Source organism: Vidua chalybeata, chromosome 3 (genome assembly GCF_026979565.1).
Source record: "Vidua chalybeata isolate OUT-0048 chromosome 3, bVidCha1 merged haplotype, whole genome shotgun sequence".
NCBI lineage: Eukaryota > Metazoa > Chordata > Aves > Passeriformes > Viduidae > Vidua > Vidua chalybeata.
In genome coordinates, this window is record NC_071532.1 from 113,299,060 (window position 1) to 113,319,822 (window position 20,763).

Consider the following 20,763-nt stretch of genomic DNA (forward strand, 5'->3'; position numbering starts at 1 on the left):
AATCAGTGGGGTCTGGGATCCCAGAAATGGGGTGGGATCCCAGCAATAAATGGGGGGATCCCAGAAATGGGATGGGATCCCAGAAATGGGGGGGGATCCCAGAAATGGGGGGGGATCCCAGAAATGGGGGGGGGGGGGGATCCCAGCAATAAATGGGGGGATTCCAGAAATGGGGGGGGATCCCAGAAATCAGTGGGGTCTAGGATCCCAGAAATGGGATGGGATCCCAGAAACAAATGGGGGGATCCCAGAAATGGGATGGGATCCCAGAAATCAGTGGGGTCTGGGATCCCAGAAATGGGGGGGGATCCCAGAAATCAATGGGGGGATCCCAGAAACAAATGGGGTGGGATCCCAGAAATAAATGGGGTCTGGGATCCTGGAAATGGGATGGGATCTCAGAAATGGGATGGGATCCCAAAAATGGTGTCTGAGGCTCCCAAAAATGGGATGGGATCCCAGAAATGGGGTCTGGGGCTCCCAGAAGTGGGATGGGATCCCAGAAGGGGCTCTGGGCTCCCACAAATGGGCTCTGGGGCTCCCAGAAGGGGCTCTGGGCTCCCAGAAATGGGCTCTGGGCTCCCAGAAGGGGCTCTGGGGCTCCCAGAAGGGGCTCTGGGCTCCCAGAAGCGGCTCTGGGCTCCCAGAAGGGGCTCTGGGGCTCTCAGAAGGGGCTCTGGGCTCCCAGAAGGGGCTCTGGGCTCCCAGAAGGGGCTCTGGGCTCTCAGAAGCGGCTCTGGGCTCCCAGAAATGGGCTCTGGGCTCCCAGAACAGGCTCTGGGCTCCCAGAAATGGGCTCTGGGCTCCCAGAAGCGGCTCTGGGCTCCCAGAAGGGGCTCTGGGCTCCCAGAAGCGGCTCTGGGCTCCCACAGACGGGCTCTGGGCTCCCACAGTCGGGCTCTGGGCTCCCACAGTCGGGCTGTGGCCCCGCGGGCGGTGCCAGCCCGTGCCCCGCGCTGTCCCCGTGCCCAGCAGTGCCCTGAGGCTGGCAGAGCCCGGGAGCCAGCGCTGCCCCGAGCGGCCCCGCAGCATTGCAGCGTTTGCTGCAGCCCGGAGCCGTGCAGCGGCCCCGGGGCAGCATCCCCCGCCTGCAGACACTCCAGAGCCAGCTCTGCTCCCTCCCGTGCCGCGTGGGCTGCCTCAGCCTCATGCGAAGCAGCTTGAAATGCGCTTGGAGAAGTTCTTTTTTTTTTTTTTTTTTTTTTTATCCCCCAAAATCAGCTGTCAAGGGTTTTCTGTTAAAATAGAAAGGCGTGTGAATTGAAATTCCTCTGTAGCTCATTATTTCTGCCCTGAATTAATTACTGTTCAGCCTTCCTGCGAGGCACTCGGATGTGCTGGTGGCGTCAGGCAGGAGGAGGTTGCTGGTGGGGATGGGGACTCAAAGACCCCACGGAGGTGTTTCCCAGCCCAAACTGCTGCCAGGTTCCAGGGGCAGGGCAGGGACGCTTGGAGCAGGAGCCGTGGGCGCTCCACACCTGGCGTGGAGGGGCTGGGACAGTGCCAGGTGTCCCTGGCAGGGCTTGGAGCAGGATGGGCTTTAAGGTCCCTTCCCCACCCCGGCCTTTTTGGGGTTCTGTGGCGTCCCAGCGAGGCTGGTGAGGAAGCTCAGCCCGGCTGAAGCTCTGGCTCAGCCAGCAGTGCTGGAGGACCCGGAGCAGGGGGGGTCAGAGCAGCTTCAGGCATCTCCAGGCACAGGCAAAGCTGCTGGCAGAGGAGGGAGGAGCTGCCCTCTGCTCCCCCCGTGCTGCAAACCCACTGCAGGGCTGGGCATGCCCAGCCTGGGCCAGAGCAGGAGCAAACATCTGCCAGGGGGGCTCTGAGGAGGAGATCTGGGGCAAACATCTGCCAGGGGGGCTCTGAGGAGGAGATCTGGGGCAAACATCTGCCAGGGGGGCTCTGAGGAGGAGATCTGGGGCAAACATCTGCCAGGGGGCTCTGAGGAGGAGATCTGGAGCAAACATCTGCCAGGGGGGCTCTGAGGAGGAGATCTGGGGCAAACATCTGCCAGGGGGCTCTGAGGAGGAGATCTGGAGCAAACATCTGCCAGGGGGGCTCTGAGGAGGAGATCTGGAGCAAACATCTGCCAGGGGGGCTCTGAGGAGGAGATCTGGGGCAAACATCTGCCAGGGGGGCTCTGAGGAGGAGATCTGGAGCAAACATCTGCCAGGGGGGCTCTGAGGAGGAGATCTGGGGCAAACATCTGCCAGGGGGCTCTGAGGAGGAGATCTGGGGCAAACATCTGCCAGGGGGGCTCTGAGGAGGAGATCTGGGGCAAACATCTGCCAGGGGGGCTCTGAGGAGGAGATCTGGGGCAAACATCTGCCAGGGGGGCTCTGAGGAGGAGATCTGGGGCAATCAGGGGGGCTCTGAGGAGGAGATCTGGGGCAAACATCTGCCAGGGGGCTCTGAGGAGGAGATCTGGGGCAATCAGGGGGGCTCTGAGGAGCTCTGGAGCAATCAGGGGGGCTCTGAGGAGATCTGGAGCAATCAGGGGGGCTTTGAGGAGCTCTGGGGCAATCAGGGGGGCTCTGAGGAGCTCTGGAGCAATCAGGGGGGCTCTGAGGAGCTCTGGGGCAATCAGGGGGGCTCTGAGGAGCTCTGGAGCAATCAGGGGGGCTCTGAGGAGGAGATCTGGAGCAATCAGGGGGGCTCTGAGGAGCTCTGGAGCAATCAGGGGGGCTCTGAGGAGCTCTGGGGCAATCAGGGGGGCTCTGAGGAGCTCTGGAGCAATCAGGGGGGCTCTGAGGAGCTCTGGGGCAATCAGGGGGGCTCTGAGGAGCTCTGGGGCAATCAGGGGGGCTCTGAGGAGCTCTGGAGCAATCAGGGGGGCTCTGAGGAGGAGATCTGGAGCAATCAGGGGGGCTCTGAGGAGCTCTGGAGCAATCAGGGGGGCTCTGAGGAGATCTGGAGCAATCAGGGGGGCTCTGAGGAGATCTGGAGCAATCAGGGGGGCTTTGAGGAGGAGATCTGGAGCTCCCTGCTCCCCTGGGCAGGGACACCTTGCGCTGCTCCGGGGACACCCTTGGACACTTCCAGGAGCCAGGGGCAGCCACAGCTGCTCCCCAGCCTGCCTGGGAAGGTTTTTCCCTCACAGAGAGCCCGAGGGCTGAGGCAGAGGAGCCACAGGGGAAGCCAAGGGCAGAGCAGGGCCGGGGCTGGGCTCTGTGTGTGCCCCCCAGCCCTGGGCACGGGGAGAACGCCTGAAGCTGCTGCTGTTCCTGGGGCAAGCCCCTGCAATATTCACTGGCCACCGCAGTGTGATCAGAGCTCTCCGGCCGGGCCTGGTGACCCCTGGCGTGAGCTCAGGGGCTCAGGGGAGCCAGGCACTGGGTGAGGTGTGCCCCAGGAACCCTCAGCACTGCCCTGGCTGCTGGCCAGCCCTGCTTCCCCGGGGGTCCCTGCCAGGACCCCCCCTGCAGGGGCACACGGGTGAGAGGCACAGGCCCCGCGTTCCCGTCCCCCTCCTTGCTCTGTGAGTGTGCTGTGCTTTCGGCAGCATTTGGGGCCTGGTGAGATGTTTGCTTGCCTAAACTGCTCATGTGAAACCTGCTGCCTCCTGGGTCATGGGGTGTGCGAGATCCCTTCGCCTCTAATCTGCTCCTGGGAAGAAGGAGCAGAGCAGCTGGGGCTGCCCCCGGAGCCCTGGCAGTGCCCAGGGCCGGGCTGGACAGGGCTGGGAGCAGCCTGGCACAGTGGCAGTGTCCCTGCCATGGCAGGGCTGGCACTGGGTGGGCTCTGAGGTCTTCTCCCAGCCAAAGCAGGTCTGGGACGTTTCTGTGGTAAAAATCAGTGTCCGTGGATTTCTGAGTTCCTCAGGGAGCTCCAGGGACTTCTGGGGGGTCTTTGGCTCAACCTTCTGCTTGAAGCAGATGAACTCGGTGGTTGTGCTCAACTGAAGGTCTTCTCCAGCCTAAACAATTCCCTGATTCCAGCAGGAGTGCTGCTGGAGCTGGATCCAGTTGGTTCTGGCTTCACGTGGCTCTGGAAGCCTCCAGGGGCTGTGGGTCCTGTCCCTCTCTGGGGCAGCTTCTCTGCTGGCTCTGGGCTTCTTTTTTCTGCCTCTGTCGAGGTCGGGATTGAAGCTCTTGAGACAGAATTTCACGTCCAGACTCAGGTGTTTATTATTTCTTATCTGTTTTACAAGTCGTGAGTTCTACAGCGTTCTGCTAGCAAAATGGCCAGCTATCTTTCCCTACACGGTCTCTTAAGGCTAATCTATCCAATTAAGAAATGACACCTAAATTATTTTCACTTTTAACCCAATAACTAATCACTCAAAGTCTGCAATGTGGACTTTTCTGTCCAGTTACAAAATACCACCCAAACCCATGGAGGAGAAGGTGAAGAAGAAGGAGCAGCCACTGCCCTAAAACCTCCATCTTAGCTCTCTATATATTTCTATATCCTAAAACCCCAAACTCTAAGTTTTCCCCCCTGTGACATCACACACTTCTAACCAACTCCACACCCGTAATCCCAGCGCTCCCAATCCATTTTGGAAACCTTCTCCAGGGCCTCAGGCCAAAGGCAGAGCTCTCCTGGGGGTCAGAGTCTGCCAGCACAGGAAGGATAAAATTCCCAGCAGCCGGAACTCCAGCACTTTTCCAGTGTCCCTGTCCCACACACCCCTGTTCAAGGTGGTGCAGGAGAGGAGGAGGAGGCAGAAGGGAAATAAAAGGGAAATCCAGCTGTGCTCATCTGCCTGCTCCTGCCCCAGCAGGAAGCAGAGCCAGCACCTTTCCAGATGTGCATGGTCACACATCAGCTGGGGCTCCTGGCTGGGAATGGGGCAGGAATTCCTGTGGAGCAGCTGCCCACAGGGCTGGGGAGGCCTCCTTGGGGAGCCTTTCAAAGAGCAGCTGAAGAGGAGCCTGAGCAGCACCTGAGCCTTTTCCTTTCCTTTCCTTTCCTTTCCTTTCCTTTCCTTTCCTTTCCTTTCCTTTCCTTTCCTTTCCTTTCCTTTCCTTTCCTTTCCTTTCCTTTCCTTTCCTTTCCTTTCCTTTCCTTTCCTTTCCTTTCCTTTCCTTTCCTTTCCTTTCCTTTCCTTTCCTTTCCTTTCCTTTCCTTTCCTTCTCCTTCTCCTTCTCCTTCTCCTTCTCCTTCTCCTTCTCCTTCTCCTTCTCCTTCTCCTTCTCCTTCTCCTTCTCCTTCTCCTTCTCCTTCTCCTTCTCCTTCTCCTTCTCCTTCTCCTTCTCCTTCTCCTTCTCCTTCTCCTTCTCCTTCTCCTTCTCCTTCTCCTTCTCCTTCTCCTTCTCCTTCTCCTTCTCCTTCTCCTTCTCCTTCTCCTTCTCCTTCTCCTTCTCCTTCTCCTTCTCCTTCTCCTTCTCCTTCTTTTCCTTTTCCAGAGCTGACCTTGGCCCAAAAAGGTGTTCCAGAAATCCCAGCCCAAAGTTCTGAAGGCTTTTTCCATCCCGTTCTCCTTTAAAGCTTTCCTCTGTCACAGTGGCTGTAGAAAATTTGGCAGCAGCTGCCCAGAGGGTGGGGGGCCCTGCAGCTGAACTGCTGGGCTGAGGGAGGGCATGGTGAAATCCTGTGGGCACTGCTTCCCTCCATCCCACCCTTCCCCTGGAGCTGATCCCTGCCCAGGGCACAGCTCGGCCTCTTCTCCCTGGAAATGGCATTTTAGGTCAAACCTGGCGGCTCTTGTGCGCAGGACTCGATAGGCCGGGGACAATAAATCGAAGTTGGCTCCCAAACATTTCAGGAGCCAGGTCAGAGGTTCCCTTGGTGGTTTTTCTAAATTGAAATCCATCTTCTGTGTCCTCCCCGGAGCAGTTTCCAGGAAGGACACGCAACGAGCCAGTAATTCCCGGGTTTTCTGGGGCTGCAGCTCCAAACCAGAGCCAGAGAGGAGTTCACAAACCTGTTCGGCTCCAGCTCAGCTCTGTTCCCAAAAGGCATCCCCGAGTTTCCCACCCTGGGAGCTCCGTGGAGGAGCAGAGCCCAGCACAGCTGTGCCAGGGAAGGGGGACTCTGAGCCCAGAGCCCTGGCACAGGCTGGCTCCAGAGCCACAGGCACCTCAGCCCCGGGGGTTGTTGGCCCTTGGGACGGCCTCAGGCTGCGCCAGGGCACGGCTGGCTTGGAACCTGGGATCGTGGAGAGGGTGCTCAGACCCTGGCACAGCTGCCCAGGCTGGGGGGCACTCCCCATCCCTGCAGGATGCCCTGTGGATGTGGCACTCTGGGGACAGGGGGCACTGGTGGCCTGGGCAGCGCTGGCACGGTTGGGCTCCATGGTCTGGGAGGGATTTCCAGCCTCAGTGGCTCCACGGCTCCACGATCCCAGCCTGTCTTCGGGAGGACGCCGCGGGAGTTCAGCGCCGCCGAGGGTGGCGTTGGCCACCCGGGAGCTGCTTTGTCATTGTCACCGCTCTGGCGGTCAGGAGTGAGGGCTGCCGGGGCTGGGCAGCTCCAGCTGGGCCAGCACGTGTTTCGAGGAAGGCGACGTTCAAGGCTCCACTGAACCCACAACTTTCAGATCCCCCTTTGAGCCCCGCGGGGCTCAGTCACCCCGGGAGCTGCGCGGGGAGGGGGAGCAGCCTGCGCTGTCCCCGTCCCCGTGCCCGTGCCCGTGCCAGCCCCCTCAGGATGTGCCGTGACCTCACGGGCTGCTGTGACGGCCGCGGTGTTTTCCAGGAGCCGTGTCACCCGCGGGTGAGGGACGTTCCCAGCCCCGCTGCTCCGCTGGCCGTGGAATGCAAATCAGCCCAGCCAGCTGCTGCCAGGCGGTGAGAAAGGATCGAAATGAAACATTCAGCTCTTCGGGCCCCTTCTCGAAGAATATCGGTGTAGCTGGTGTGTCTCGAAGGGGAGCGCTGGTGACAAAAAGATCTCCTCTTGCCCGGCTGTGACGGGAGTGGGCACTGCCAGCCTGGGGGTCACGGTGTCCCTTGGTCCGAGGAGTGAGCACTCCTGGAGTGGTGGGGCAGGGGGACAAGGGGCAGGGCTGGGTGGGAGATTGGGAATTAGGAATTGCTCCCTGGCAGGGTCAGGAGGGTGCCCAGAGCAGCCGTGGCTGCCCCTGGATCCCTGGCAGTGCCCAAGGCCAGGCTGGACACTGGGGCTGGCAGCACCTGGGACAGGGAAAAGTGTCCCTGCCGTGGCAGGGGTGGCACTGGCTGGGCTCTGAGGTCCCCTCCCACCCAAACCAGGCTGGGATTCCATGATCTGCACAGCCCACTGTGGCCAAGGTGGGGACACGTGAGCTGGGCTGGTCGGGCGCTGTAAAATCCATCCCCTCGCAGCTGAGGCAGATGTTTTGGGGCACAGAGTGAGCCCTGAGGTCTGACTCCAGGAACTGAGCTCCCACCTCTCCACCTGGAACGTGCCCAGGCCTTGGCAGGGGCTGCCCAGGCAGGTTTGGAGTCCCCAGAGCAAAGTCCAGGGAAGGCCTGGATGTGGCACTCAGTGCCCTGGGCTGGTGACAAGGACCAGGCACAGCCTGGAGCTGCTGATCTTGCAGCTCGCTTCCACCCTCAGTGGTTCTGGGATTCCAAACCACAAAAGCTCTGTGACTTTTCCTTTCCTCACACCTGCCACCACCCGGAGTCTCCAGGGCTAAGAGGAGCACATCCCAGGACACGGGATGAGACCTGGGGGACGAGCTCAGAACCAGAACACATTCAAACCAGAGAACGTTCGAACCAGAAAACATTCAAACCAGAAAATATTCCAACCAGAAAACATTCAAACCAGAAAACATTTGAATCAGAGAACATTTGAACCAGAAAGCATTCAAACCAGAGAACATTCCAACCAGAAAACATTAGAACCAGAAAACATTCGAACCAGAAAACATTAGAACCAGAAAACATTCCAACCAGAAAACATTCCAACCAGAACACATTCCAACCAGAAAACATTCGAACCAGAAAACATTCGAACCAGAAAATATTCCAACCAGAAAACATTCCAACCAGAAAACATTCCAACCAGAAAACATTCCAACCAGAAAACATTCAAACCAGAACACATTAGAACCAGAAAACATTCGAACCAGAGAACATTTGAACCAGAAAACATTTGAATCAGAAAACATTCGAACCAGAAAACATTCCAACCAGAAAACATTCCAACCAGAAAACATTCCAACCAGAGAACATTCCAACCAGAACACATTCGAACCAGAGAACATTCGAACCAAAGAACATTTGAACCAAAAAACATTTGAACCAGAAAACATTCAAACCAGAACACATTAGAACCAGAAAACATTTGAATTAGAGAACATTTGAACCAGAGAACATTTGAACCAAAAAACATTTGAACCAAAAAACATTTGAACCAGAGAACATTCCAACCAGAGAACATTCAAACCAGAGAACATTCCAACCAGAGAACATTCCAACCAGAGAACATTTGAACCAGAAAACATTCAAACCAGAGAACATTCAAACCAGAGAACATTTGAACCAAAGAACATTTGAACCAAAAAACATTTGAACCAGAGAACATTCAAACCAGAGAACATTCCAACCAGAGAACATTCCAACCAGAAAACACTCGAACCAGAACACGTTCCCAGCCCCTCCTCGGCTCCCTGGTGGGGAAGGACAGCTCTGGCCCTGGCCCATCTCTGATGCCGGAGTCAGGGCCGGGTTTCTCCCTCTTTTCCTCCTTCATGGGCTCTTCTCCCTCCCCTGAGTGGCTGCTGAGGCTCAGGCTGGGAGGAGGAGGAGGAGGAGGAGGAGGAGGAGGAGGAGGAGGAGGAGGAGGAGGAGGAGGAGGAGGAGGAGGAGGAGGAGGCCAGAGCTGGTTCCTCCACACCCGAGCCATGGGACAGGTGACAGCTGCCATTGTCCCCATCTGTGTCCCCCGGGCTGCACTGGGAGCCCTCCAGGCGTGGGCACATTTTGCCACAAATTTATGCAAATTCAGACACTCCTGCCTTTCTGTGTGCGGTTTGGGGTGGGTGTTGCAGGTGGATTTGGTGTTTGGGTGTGTTTTGGGGTTCCAGGTCAGATTTGGTGTTTGGGGTGGGTGTTGCAGGTCTCATTTGGTGTTTGGGTGTGTTTTGGGGTTCCAGGCCAGATTTGGTGTTTGGGGTGGGTGTTGCAGGTCAGATTTGGTGTTTGGGGTGGGTGTTGCAGGTCAGATTTGGTGTTTGGGGTGGGTGTTGCAGGTCAGATTTGGTGTTTGGGGTGGGTGTTGCAGGTCGGATTTGGTGTTTGGGTGTGTTTTGGGGTTCCAGGTCTGATTTGGTGTTTGGGGTGGGTGTTTTGGGGTTCCAGGTCAGATTTGGTGTTAGGTGTGTTTTGGGGTGGGTGTTGCAGGTCAGATTTGGTTTGGGGTGGGTGTTGCAGGTCTGATTTGGTGTTTGGGTGTGTTTTGGGGTGGGTGTTGCAGGTCGGATTCGGTGTTTGGGGTGGGTATTGCAGGTCAGATTTGGTGTTTGGGTGCGTTTTGGGGTTTCAGGTCAGATTTGGTGTTTGGGGTGGGTGTTGCAGGTCGGATTCGGTGTTTGGGGTGGGTGTTGCAGGTCGGATTTGGTGTTTGGGTGTGTTTTGGGGTTCCAGGTCAGATTTGGTATTTAGGTGCGTTTTGGGGTTCCAGGTCTGATTTGGTGTTTGGGGTGGGTGTTGCAGGTTGGATTTGGTGTTTGGGTGCGTTTTGGGGTTCCAGGTCGGATTTGGTGTTTGGGGTGGGTGTTGCAGGTCGGATTTGGTGTTTGGGTGTGTTTTGGGGTTCCAGGTCTGATTCGGTGTTTGGGTGCGTTTTGGGGTGGGTGTTGCAGGTCAGATTTGGTGTTTGGGTGCGTTTTGGGGTTCCAGGTCTGATTCGGTGTTTGGGGTGGGTGTTGCAGGTCGGACTCGGTGCTGGCTGCAGGGAAGGGAAGCTGTGTGCGGCACACGCAGCTTTGGGGGACGTTTCCTTGGAGAAGCTCCGCTCCCCGCTGCAGCCGCGTCCCCTGGCGCCCGTGGCACGGGGACATGTGACTCCCCAGGCACTGATGCAGTTCCAAAATGACAATTTTCCACACGGCTGGGTTTTCGTGTTCACACCAACACCGGCCTGGGGCTGCGGGGGACAGGGGGACGAGCCGGAGCTGTCACTGAGCAGCAGCTGGACCTGGGGCTGCTGTGGCACTGGCACGGGGCACCGGCTGTCACCGTGTCTGGGGTGTTGATGGTGACACCGTGTTTGGGTGCTGGCAGTGTCACCGTGTCTGGGGTGTTGATGGTGACACCGTGTTTGGGTGTTGGCAGTGTCACTGTGTCTGGGGTGTTGATGGTGACACCGTGTTTGGGTGTTGGCAGTGTCACCGTGTCTGGGGTGTTGATGGTGACACCGTGTTTGGGTGTTGGCAGTGTCACCGTGTCTGGGGTGTTGATGGTGTCACCGCTGCACAGGGCGCTGGTAGTGTCACCGTGTTTGGGTGCTGGCAGTGTCACTGTGTCTGGGATGTTGACGGTGTCACCGTGTCTGGGTGTTGGCAGTGTCACTATGTCTGGGGTGCTGGCAGTGTCACCGTGTCTGGGTGCTGGCAGTGTCACCATTGCACAGGGTGCTGGCAGTGTCACTGTGTCTGAGTGTTGGCAGTGTCACCATGTCTGGGTGTTGGCAGTGTCACCGTGTCTGGGTGCTGGCAGTGCCACCACATCTGGGGTGTTGGTAGTGTCACCGTGTCTGGGTGCTGGCAGTGTCACCGTGTCTGGGGTGCTGGCAGTGTCACTGTATCTGGGTGTTGGTAGTGTCACCGTGTCTGGGTGCTGGCAGTGTCACTGTATCTGGGTGTTGGTAGTGTCACCGTGTCTGGGTGTTGGCAGTGTCACTGTATCTGGGTGTTGGTAGTGTCACCGTGTCTGGGTGCTGGCAGTGTCACTGTATCTGGGTGTTGGCAGTGTCACCGTGTCTGGGGTGCTGGCAGTGTCACTGTATCTGGGTGTTGGCAGTGTCACTGTATCTGGGTGTTGGCAGTGTCACCGTGTCTGGGTGCTGGCAGTGCCACCACATCTGGGGTGCTGGCAGTGTCACCGTGTCTGGGTGCTGGCAGTGTCACCGTGTTTGGGTGCTGGCAGTGTCACCGTGTCTAGGGTGCTGGCAGTGTCACTGTGTTTGGGTGCTAGCAGTGTCACCATTGTGTGGGGTGTTAACGGTGTCACCGTGTCTGGGGCTCTGGCAGTGTCACCGTGTCTGGGGTGCTGGGGGTGTCCCCATGCACAGGTCCTGGCAGTGTCACTGTGCACAGGTCCCGGCCTCTGTGTGCTGCTAGCCAGGGCCCAGGGCCGCTAGCCAAGGGCTCTGTGTTGCTAGCCAGGGCCCAGGGCCGCTAGCCAAGGGCTCTGTGTTGCTAGCCAGGGCCCAGGGCCGCTAGCCAAGGGCTCTGTGTTGCTAGCCATGCCCCAGGGCCGCTAGCCAAGGGCTCTGTGTGCTGCTAGCCGTGCCCCAGGGCCGCTAGCCAAGGGCTCTGTGTTGCTAGCCATGCCCCAGGGCCGCTAGCCAAGGGCTCTGTGTTGCTAGCCGTGCCCTGGAGCCCACAGGCCGCTAGCCAAGGGCTCTGTGCTGCTAGCCATGCCCAGGGCTTCTAGCCAAGGGTTCTGTGTGCTGCTAGCCGTGCCCCAGGGTCGCTAGCCAAGGGCTCTGTGTTGCTAGCTGTGCCCTGGAGCCCACAGGCCGCTAGCCAAGGGCTCTGTGTTGCTAGCCATGGCACAGGGCCGCTAGCCAAGGGCTCTGTGTTGCTAGCCATGCCCCAGGGACGCTAGCCATGGGCTCTGTGTGCTGCTAGCCATGCCCCAGGGCCGCTAGCCAAGGGCTCTGTGTGCTGCTAGCCATGCCCCAGGGCCACTAGCCAAGGGCTCTGTGTTGCTAGCCATGCCCCAGGGCCACTAGCCAAGGGCTCTGTGTGCTGCTAGTCATGCCCCAGTGCCACTAGCCAAGGGCTCTGTGTGCTGCTAGCCGTGCCCCAGGGCCGCTAGCCACGGGCTCTGTGTGCTGCTAGCCGTGCCCCAGGGCTGCTAGCCAAGGGCTCTGTGTGCTGCTAGCCGTGCCCAGGGCCACTAGCCAAGGGCTCTGTGTGCTGCTAGCCGTGCCCAGGGCCACTAGCCAAGGGCTCTGTGTTGCTAGCCATGCCCCAGGGCCGCTAGCCAAGGGCTCTGTGTTGCTAGCCCTGCCCCAGGGCAGCTAGCCAAGGGCTCTGTGTTGTTAGCCGTGCCCCAGGGCCGCTAGCCAAGGGCTCTTTGTTGCTAGCCCTGCCCCAGGGCCGCTAGCCAAGGGCTCTGTGTTGCTAGCCCTGCCCCAGGGCCACTAGCCACGGGCTCTGTGTTGCTAGCCCTGCCCCAGGGCCGCTAGCCACGGGCTCTGTGTGTCTCCGCAGGCGCAGGCCGCGGGCTCGGCGCAGCCCTCGCCCACCCACGGCCGCCCGGGCGCCGCGCGCTCGGCCTCGGCCGGCTCCACGCCCACGCACGGGGCCCAGGACGCGCTGGCCGGACTCGGGGGCGACGTGCACGAGGCCTTCGCACCAGGTGACCGCCCCGGGGCCGTGGGGAAAGGGATCAGGGTGGGAATTGCGCCCTGGGGAGGTGGGCACGGGGTGACCACCACCCTGGAGCCCTGGCAGTGCCCAGGCCACGCTGGGCACCGGGGCTGGGAGCAGCTGGGACGGTGGCAGTGTCCCTGCCGCGGCTGGGGTGGCACTGGGTGGGCTCTGGGCTCTCTCCCGACCCAAAGCAGTTGGGTGCCGTGACCCCAAGGTGCTGCTGGCTGGGATGGCTCCGGGCTGGGCTTCTGATTCTCAGCGGAGAAATCCTGTGGGGAGCAGATCCGGGGGATTAAAGGGGGAAAACGGAGCTCTGGGGAGATCCTGGAGCCACTTGCAGGCCCTGAAGGGGCTCCAGGAGAGCTGCAGAGGGATTTGGGACAGGAGATGGAGGGACAGGAGTCAGGGGATGGCTCCCAGTGCCAGAGGGCAGGGCTGGATGGGAGATTGGGAATTGGGAATTGTTCCCTGTGAGGGTGGGGAAGGGCTGGGATGGAATTGCCAGAGCAGCTGTGGCTGCCCCTGGATCCCTGGCAGTGCCCAAGGCCAGGCTGGACCCTGGCACACCCTGGGACAGTGGCAGTGTCCCTGGAGGTTCTGGAACCAGGTGACCTTGAAGGTCCTTCCCACCCAGACCATTCCCTGCTCCCGTGTCCAGCACACACGGAACTCACCATGTCAAGGCACCTCTTTCCCGTGCCCTGGACCAAATTTGGGGGCACATTTGGAATCTTTCGAACTCAATGAAGTGAATTTCTGTGAAGATGATGTTACACCATCAACGGCTCCTTGCTGCCTCTCCCTGAGGACTGCCCTTCCTCAGGAGCTGCTGAGATCCCCCTCTGTGAAACCTCGTGGTTCTCCCAGGTTTTCAACACCTGGCAGCATCCCAGACGTGTTGCAAGGAACCAGGTGTCGGTGGGGACCAAATCAAACCCACAAGCACCCCTCAGCACACTTCTCCAACAAAAACATCTCAGTTACTCCTGCTGCCTTTTGCATATCACAGAATCAATCACAGAATCAATCACAGAATCAATCACAGAATCACAGAATCACAGAATCACACAGAATCACAGAATCACACAGGATCACAGAATCACAGAATCACACAGAATCACACAGAATCACAGAATCACACAGAATCACAGAATCACACAGGATCACAGAATCACACAGAATCACACAGAATCACACAGAATCACACAGAATCACACAGAATCACAGAATCACAGAATCACACAGAATCACACAGAATCACACAGAATCACAGAATCACAGAATCACACAGAATCACAGAATCACAGAATCAATCACAGAATCACACAGGATCACACAGAATCACAGATTCACACAGAATCACACAGAATCACACAGAATTACACAGAATCACAGGATCACACAGAATCACAGAATCCCATGATCACAGAATCCCAGGATCACACAGGATCATAGGATCACAGGATCACAGAATCACAGAATCACACAGAATCACACAGAATCACACAGAATCACACAGAATCACAGAATCACACAGGATCACATAGGATCACACAGGATCACACAGAATCACAGAATCACACAGAATCACAGAATCACACAGGATCACAGAATCACAGAATCACACAGGATCACAGAATCACAGAATCACACAGGATCACACAATCACAGAATCACAGAATCAATCACACAATCACAGGATCACACAGAATCACAGACTCACAGAATCACAGAATAATGAGGTTGGCAGAGACCTCCAAGATCATCAAGCCCAACCCGTGCCCTGACACCTCAACCAGACTACAGCACCAAGTGCCACGTCCAGCCTTTTTCTGAACACATCCAGAGATGGTGACTCCACCACCTCCCTGGGAAGACAATTCCAGAACTTTATTATTCTTTTGGTGAAATTTTTTCCCTAGTATCCAACCTGTACCTTCCCTGACACTGCTTGAGGCTGTGTCCCCTTGTTCTGTCAGTGCTGCCTGGTGGAAGAGACCGACCCCACCTGTCTGCACCTCCCTTCAGGGAGTTGTGGAGAGCAACGAGGTCACCCCTGAGCCTCCTCTTCTCCAGGCTGAACAACCCAAATATCCTCCAGACGCTGAGAAATGAGATGGTTCCACCTCTCGCTGTGGAGAGGGCACAGAGGACAGGGACACCAAGGGCTCGTTTTTCCTCCCTCCACGAGCTGCCCCATTCGTGGGGGGGAATTCTGGAGCAGGAAATATTTGAAGAGCTGAGACCCAGAGACCTTACAGTCTTGAGACTGGAAAAGTCTCCTCCTCAGATGATCTCTTGATCTTCCACTCAGTAGAGGATTACCAAGATTGGCACTGGGACGATGACAGGTTTAGAATAAAACACCCTGATGGTTTCTGGGTGAAAAGCTCGGATGCAGAGGCCAACATCGAATTAGAAAATCGATTCTGCTGTTGACAACCTTGGAGGAGAGGAAAACAGTCCCTGGGGAATCCTGGGATCCACCACTGCCCACAGCAAGGGGCAGTTCCTCTCCAGGTAACCACGCTGGGGCTGATTCTCGTGCAAGAGGAAAACCTGCTGACCAGACTCCGCAGTCATTTTCCTGGAACCATCCTTCCGGAAAGGCAGTCTGCACAATTAGAGCTCTTTCACATTAATCACACAAACGGGGCAAAGCCGAGGCCGACGGCGAGCGCAGGAAACAGAATAAAACATCGATTTTTTTTTTTTTTTTTTTTTTTTTTTTTTTCCACTTAATAAAATAACCGAGTGTCCCAGGCAGGAGACGTCTGGGTGGGCTTGGAGACATTGTCCAGCTGTTCCACAGCACGGACACCAGCCCACGTTGCTCCAGCCTGGCCTTGGCATTCCAGGGATGGGGCACACATCCCTGATCCCAGGGGCTGGTGGCCTTCAGGAGGCCCCCACGCCTGATCCCTGTGCCACTCCTGTGCCCGGGCACAGCCTGATGGGGCCACCGGTGGTCACTGGTGGCCAGCGGGGCTGAGCAGGGAGTGCCCCAGAGTGCGGGGTCACCGGGGGCCGGCGCAGAGCCGTGCCCTGAGGAGGAGGATTCCAACAGCCGTGGATCCCACCGGGAGCTCGGCAGCTCGGAGGGCGGCGGTGCCCGCGGGAGGAGCGGCCGGGGCTGTCACTGCCACTGCCATTGTCATTGTCACTGTTATTGTCACTGTCACTGCCATTGTCACTGTCACTGTCACTGTCACTGCCACTGCCATTGTCATTGTCATTGTCACTGCCACTGCCATTGTCACTGTCACTGTTATTGTCACTGTCACTGTCACTGCCATTGTCATTGTCACTGTTATTGTCACTGTCACTGCCATTGTCACTGTCACTGTTATTGTCACTGTTATTGTTATTGTCACTGTTATTGTCACTGTCACTGCCATTGTCATTGTCATTGTCACTGTCACTGTCACTGTCATTGTCACTGCCACTGTCACTGTCATTATCACTGTCACTGTCATTGTCATTGTTACTGCCACTGCCATTGTCACTGTCACTGCCACTGCCACTGTCACTGTCACTGCCATGGCCATTGTCACTGTCACTGTCATTGTCACTGTCATTGTCACTGCCATTGTCACTGCCATTGTCACTGTCACTGCCACAGTCACTGTCACTGCCATTTTCACCGCCATTGTCACTGCCATTGTCACTGTCACTGCCACTGCCACTGTCACTGCCACTGTCACTGCCATTGTCACTGCCATTGTCACTGCTACTGTCACTGTCACTGCCACTGCCATTGTCACTGTCACTGTCACTGCCACTGCCATTGTCACTGTCACTGCCATTGTCACTGTCACTGTCACTGCCACAGTCACTGTCACTGCCATTGTCACTGTCACTGCCATTGTCACTGCCACTGTCACTGCCATTGTCACTGTCACTGTCACTGCCATGGACACTGTCACTGTCACTGTCACTGCCACTGCCATTGTCACTGTCACTGCCATTGTCACTGCCACAGTCACTGTCACTGTCACTGTCACTGTCACTGCCATTGTCACTGTCACTGCCATTGTCACTGCCACAGTCACTGTCACTGTCACTGTCACTGCCACTGTCACTGTCACTGCCATTGTCACTGCCACAGTCACTGTCACTGTCACTGTCACTGCCACAGTCACTGTCACTGTCACTGTCACTGCCATTGTCACTGCCACAGTCACTGCCACAGTCACTGTCACTGCCACTGTCACTGCCACTGCCCAGGGTGATCGGGGCGCGGGGCAGAGTCCCAGGGTGAATCCCCATCTCCATCCCCCTGCTCTGGGAGCCAGCCCAGGCGGGGACAGTGAGGCTGGGGGGGGCACAGAGGCCGCAGGGCAGTGGCAGGGCAGCCCCTCCTGACCCTGCGCCTGCCCCTGCCAGGTACGAGGAGGAACCTGCGCAACGACCTGCTGGTGGCAGCTGACTCCATCACCAACACCGTGTCCTCGCTGGTGAAGGAGCTGCACTCAGGTGAGGGCTGAGCCAGGCCGTGCCAGGGCGAGAGCTGGAAGCCACAGGCTGAAGATCTGTCCTTGCATTTGTCTTCTGTTGAAACTGTTGTTCTGTTAACTATTACTTCTCGTTAAAGCTAGGTTTGTTTTCTGTTGTTTTCTGCAACGTGAGGCTGTGTGTCCACGTGCCCAATGAAAAATCACTTTTAGAGCCAGCACCAGTGGCCTGGGCAGTGCTGGGTGATGATCTTAATGACACAGTCACAAGCCAGAGCAGGTTTTTGGAGTGAGAGTCCCCAAATCCCTGCTTAGTCCTGCAGTACCTGGGCAGCAGGTGAGACCCTCTGCCGTGACCCTCCATCAGATGATGCAATCACGCCTCAATAACTGCACAGGAGGCCAATTTCATCCCTTGCCGTTAAACAGTGATATGGAAAACAGATAATTACTCCCTCTGTGCCTCTTCCCCATGCCAGGGGAGCTGAGCACCCCTCTGGGACTGAGGCAGGTCCTGCATCTCCCAGGGAAGCGTCCCCTGGCCCTGCAGCCTCGTCAGCACCATGCGCTCCCAGCCCGCTTTCAGGAGGGATTTCTTCATGGCAAGGGTTGCCAGGCTTTGAGAGGGGCTCCAGGGAAAGACTGAGCTCAGTGCCCTGGGCTGGTGGCAAACAGGGGAGCAGCGACAGGGCGGCCTCCTTGGCTGCCCTTTCGCAAGGTGAGGGGTCCCGTGGTTCCGTTTCTGGGCTGCCTTTGCTGCTGAGGGAAAAGGGAAGTGCCCTGTGTCTGCTCCTGCTCCCTGCTCCCTGCTGGAGCCGGCAGCTGTGGCACCAAATTCCCCAGAATGTCTCTGCCTCGCTGGCCCTCGGGGCTCTGCCGTGCTGGATGGATGGGGGGTGTTTCAGTGGCCGGCAGTAAATCCCCCCTGCCAGCCCCGTGTCCTGGCAGCAGCGGCAGCTGGGGGTTAATGAAGTCGTCCATGGAGGACACAGCACCAGCAGGGCCCTGGCAGGGCCACCAGCTCCCCCGTAAATCCCCTCAGCTCTGCCCCCGAGGCTCAAACACGGAGAGCAAACCTCTGCCCAGAGCCTGCGCCCATTCCCTTTTTGCTTCCCAGAGCACAGCAAGTGCTGTAGAGTCACAGAATTGTGGAATAACCCGAGCCAGAGCCACGGGGGTCGTGGAGTCCAGCTCCTGCCCCCGCCCAGGACGCCCCAACAATCCCAGCCTGTGCCTGAGGGCATTGGCCAAAGCTTTCCCTGATCCCCATCCCAAATTCCCCTGACACGGCTCCAGCCGTCCCCAGCGTCCATCCCTGGCCACCAGCCGTGCCAGGGACCTCCAGAGCCGCGTGGGTCACCAGGGAGTGGGGATGGCATGGAGCCGCTGACAGGCTCGTGCTCGGGGGGGTGCAGAGACCAAGGAGGGCTCCCCTGGAGGTGTCAGAAGCGGCGTGGTTTGTGTAAATGAGGAGGAGCATGAGTGAGCCTCAGCTGATGGCAGCTGGCAGCACCTCACACCTCGTGTCCCAAAGGGGAGCGGTGGCAGCGGGCAGCTCCTGCAGCGAGGGGAGGGTGGGGATGCAGCGGGGCTGCAGCTCCCGGCCTGTCCTGCCCTGTCCCTGTCCCTGTCCCTGTCCCTGTCCTGTCCCTGTCCCTGTCCCTGTCCTGTCCCTGTCTCCATCCCTGTTCCTGTCCTGTCCCTGTCCTGCCCGGCCCTGTCCTGTCCCTGTCCTTGTCCCTGCCCTGTCCCTGTCCCTGCTCTGTCCCTGTCCCTGTCCCTGCCCTGTCCCTCCCCTGTCCTGCCCTGTCCTTCTCTTCCCTTCCCTGTCCCTGTCCCTGCCCTGTCCCTGTCCCTGTCCCTGTCCCTGTCCCTGTCCTGCCCAGGGCAGGGGGTTCCCCAGGAGGGGACACAGGCAGCAGCACCCCCCGTCCTCCCGGGGCTCCCCAGGGTGCCCTGACAGCCCCAACCACCTTCTCCTGCCTTGGTGTCGGGATGGAGATCAGGAAAGGATCTTCCCCAGAGGCTGCTGGCACTGCCCAGATCCCCAGGGAATGGGCACAGCCCCGGGGCTGGCACTGCCCAGATCCCCAGGGAATGGGCACAGCCCCGGGGCTGGCACTGCCCAGATCCCCAGGGAATGGGCACAGCCCCGGGGCTGGCACTGCCCAGATCCCCAGGGAATGGGCACAGCCCCGGGGCTGGCACTGCCCAGATCCCCAGGGAATGGGCACGGCCCCGAGGATGGCACTGCCCAGATCCCCAGGGAATGGGCACAGCCCGGGGCTGGCACTGCCCAGATCCCCAGGAATGGGCACAGCCCTGAGGCTGGCACTGCCCAGATCCCCAGGCTGCCAGAGCTCCAGGAGGGTTTGGACAGCACTACCAGGGATGCCCAGGGTGGGATCTGGGGGGGTCTGGGCAGGGGCAGTAGTTGGACTCCATGATCCCTGCGGGTCCCTTCCAGCCCAGGATATTCCATGGTTCTCTGACGGAGTTGTGGAGTCCCAGAATTTCAGAATCACAAAATCACTGAGGGTGAAAAGGATCTCCAAGCCCGCGGAGTCCTACTGTTCCCTCAGCACTGCCAAGGCCAGCAGTGCCCCACAGGTGCCACATGCACACAGGAGTGCCACTCTCACGCTCCCAGCGCTGCTGGGGAAAACACTGATCCCGTTTTTGCTCCATTTTCACTCCAGCTGAGCTCAGAAGGATGTGCTTCAGGAGGCGCTGCTCTGCAGGGAGCCCAGTCTGGTCACAATTCTGGTTATTCCAGAGGTGTCTTGCCTTTGTCCCTGATCTCCTCAGCTCTCCCTTCAAGGACCCAGTGCAGCAGAGTGACCCCGTGTGTCACCGTCCCGCTCTCAGAGCCACCAAGGACGTGTCTGCGAGGTCCCCTCTGGTCAGATCCACTGCAGACACCTCTGGTTCTCCAGCTGTTCTGTTCCTCCAGCTGCTTTCGCCCACCTAAAACGAATGTTTGGGTGACTTTAGCTAATGCTTCGGGTTTAGACACCGTATGCTTGTCCAACACGACCCCCAAGAAAGCATTTTCCACCTGTTTGGCCGCTGTGCCAGTGGATGTTTGGCCAATCCCAAGAGATACTCAAAAAAGCTGTATCAGGCACATTTATGGGATCATCCCCAAATAACCTTTAGAGTATGGGAACAGTGGGTTCCTCATCTTCCCAAGGCATCTTCCAAACCTCAAGAACTGCAGATCCCTGGCTCTATGCACATGAGCCATTGTGTCGAATTAAATTATGCAGGGGAAAATCAATCTTTGGTTGAAGATGTTACCCCCTATCACAGTAAATTCAAAAGTCAGACCTCATGGTGCGACCACACTGCTTCAGTTCAGCCTACATTTGACATTCCCCTGCAATTACCACCCGGAATGTTTTTCATTTGTGGAGATGGGGTTTGGCCTGCTGTCCCAGCACACATCCCAGCTGTGCCTTTCACTGGGGGGTTCTCCCTGCCTTCGCTCTCACACCCCGTGCAGCAGTGACACCACCCTCAGGAGAACCATCAGCTGTTTGCACAGGACTCAGCAAAGTGCTGGAATGAGACAAGAGCCACCACCTGCAGGAGAGTGGGACCTTCTGCTCCCACTCTGCTGCGTAAATACCCTGCCAGAAACTCACCTGGGTCAAACAGAGCAAGGCCACAGCTCCCGCCAGGAAACAGCTGAAATTCGGGAAGGATTTCTTCATGGGAAGGGCTGTCAGGCACTGGAAGGGGCTGCCCAGGGAGGTGATGGAATCCCCACCCCTGGAGGGGTTTAAAGGCCCTGTGCATGTGGCACCTGGGGACATGGGGCAGTGGTGG

At 58.0% G+C, this 20,763-nt stretch overlaps 1 protein-coding gene across 6 annotated transcripts in view; it reads left to right on the top strand.

The window, feature by feature from the left end:
* DTNB (dystrobrevin beta) overlaps positions 1-20,763 on the top strand; it is a 177,978-nt gene that overhangs the window by 147,071 nt on the left and 10,144 nt on the right. For all 6 annotated transcript variants that reach the window (XM_053937410.1, XM_053937413.1, XM_053937415.1 and 3 more), the window contains 2 exons: positions 12,317-12,464; positions 16,865-16,954. In XM_053937410.1, the coding sequence (XP_053793385.1) occupies positions 12,317-12,464; positions 16,865-16,954 (238 nt within the window). The remainder of the gene's footprint in view (positions 1-12,316; positions 12,465-16,864; positions 16,955-20,763) is intronic.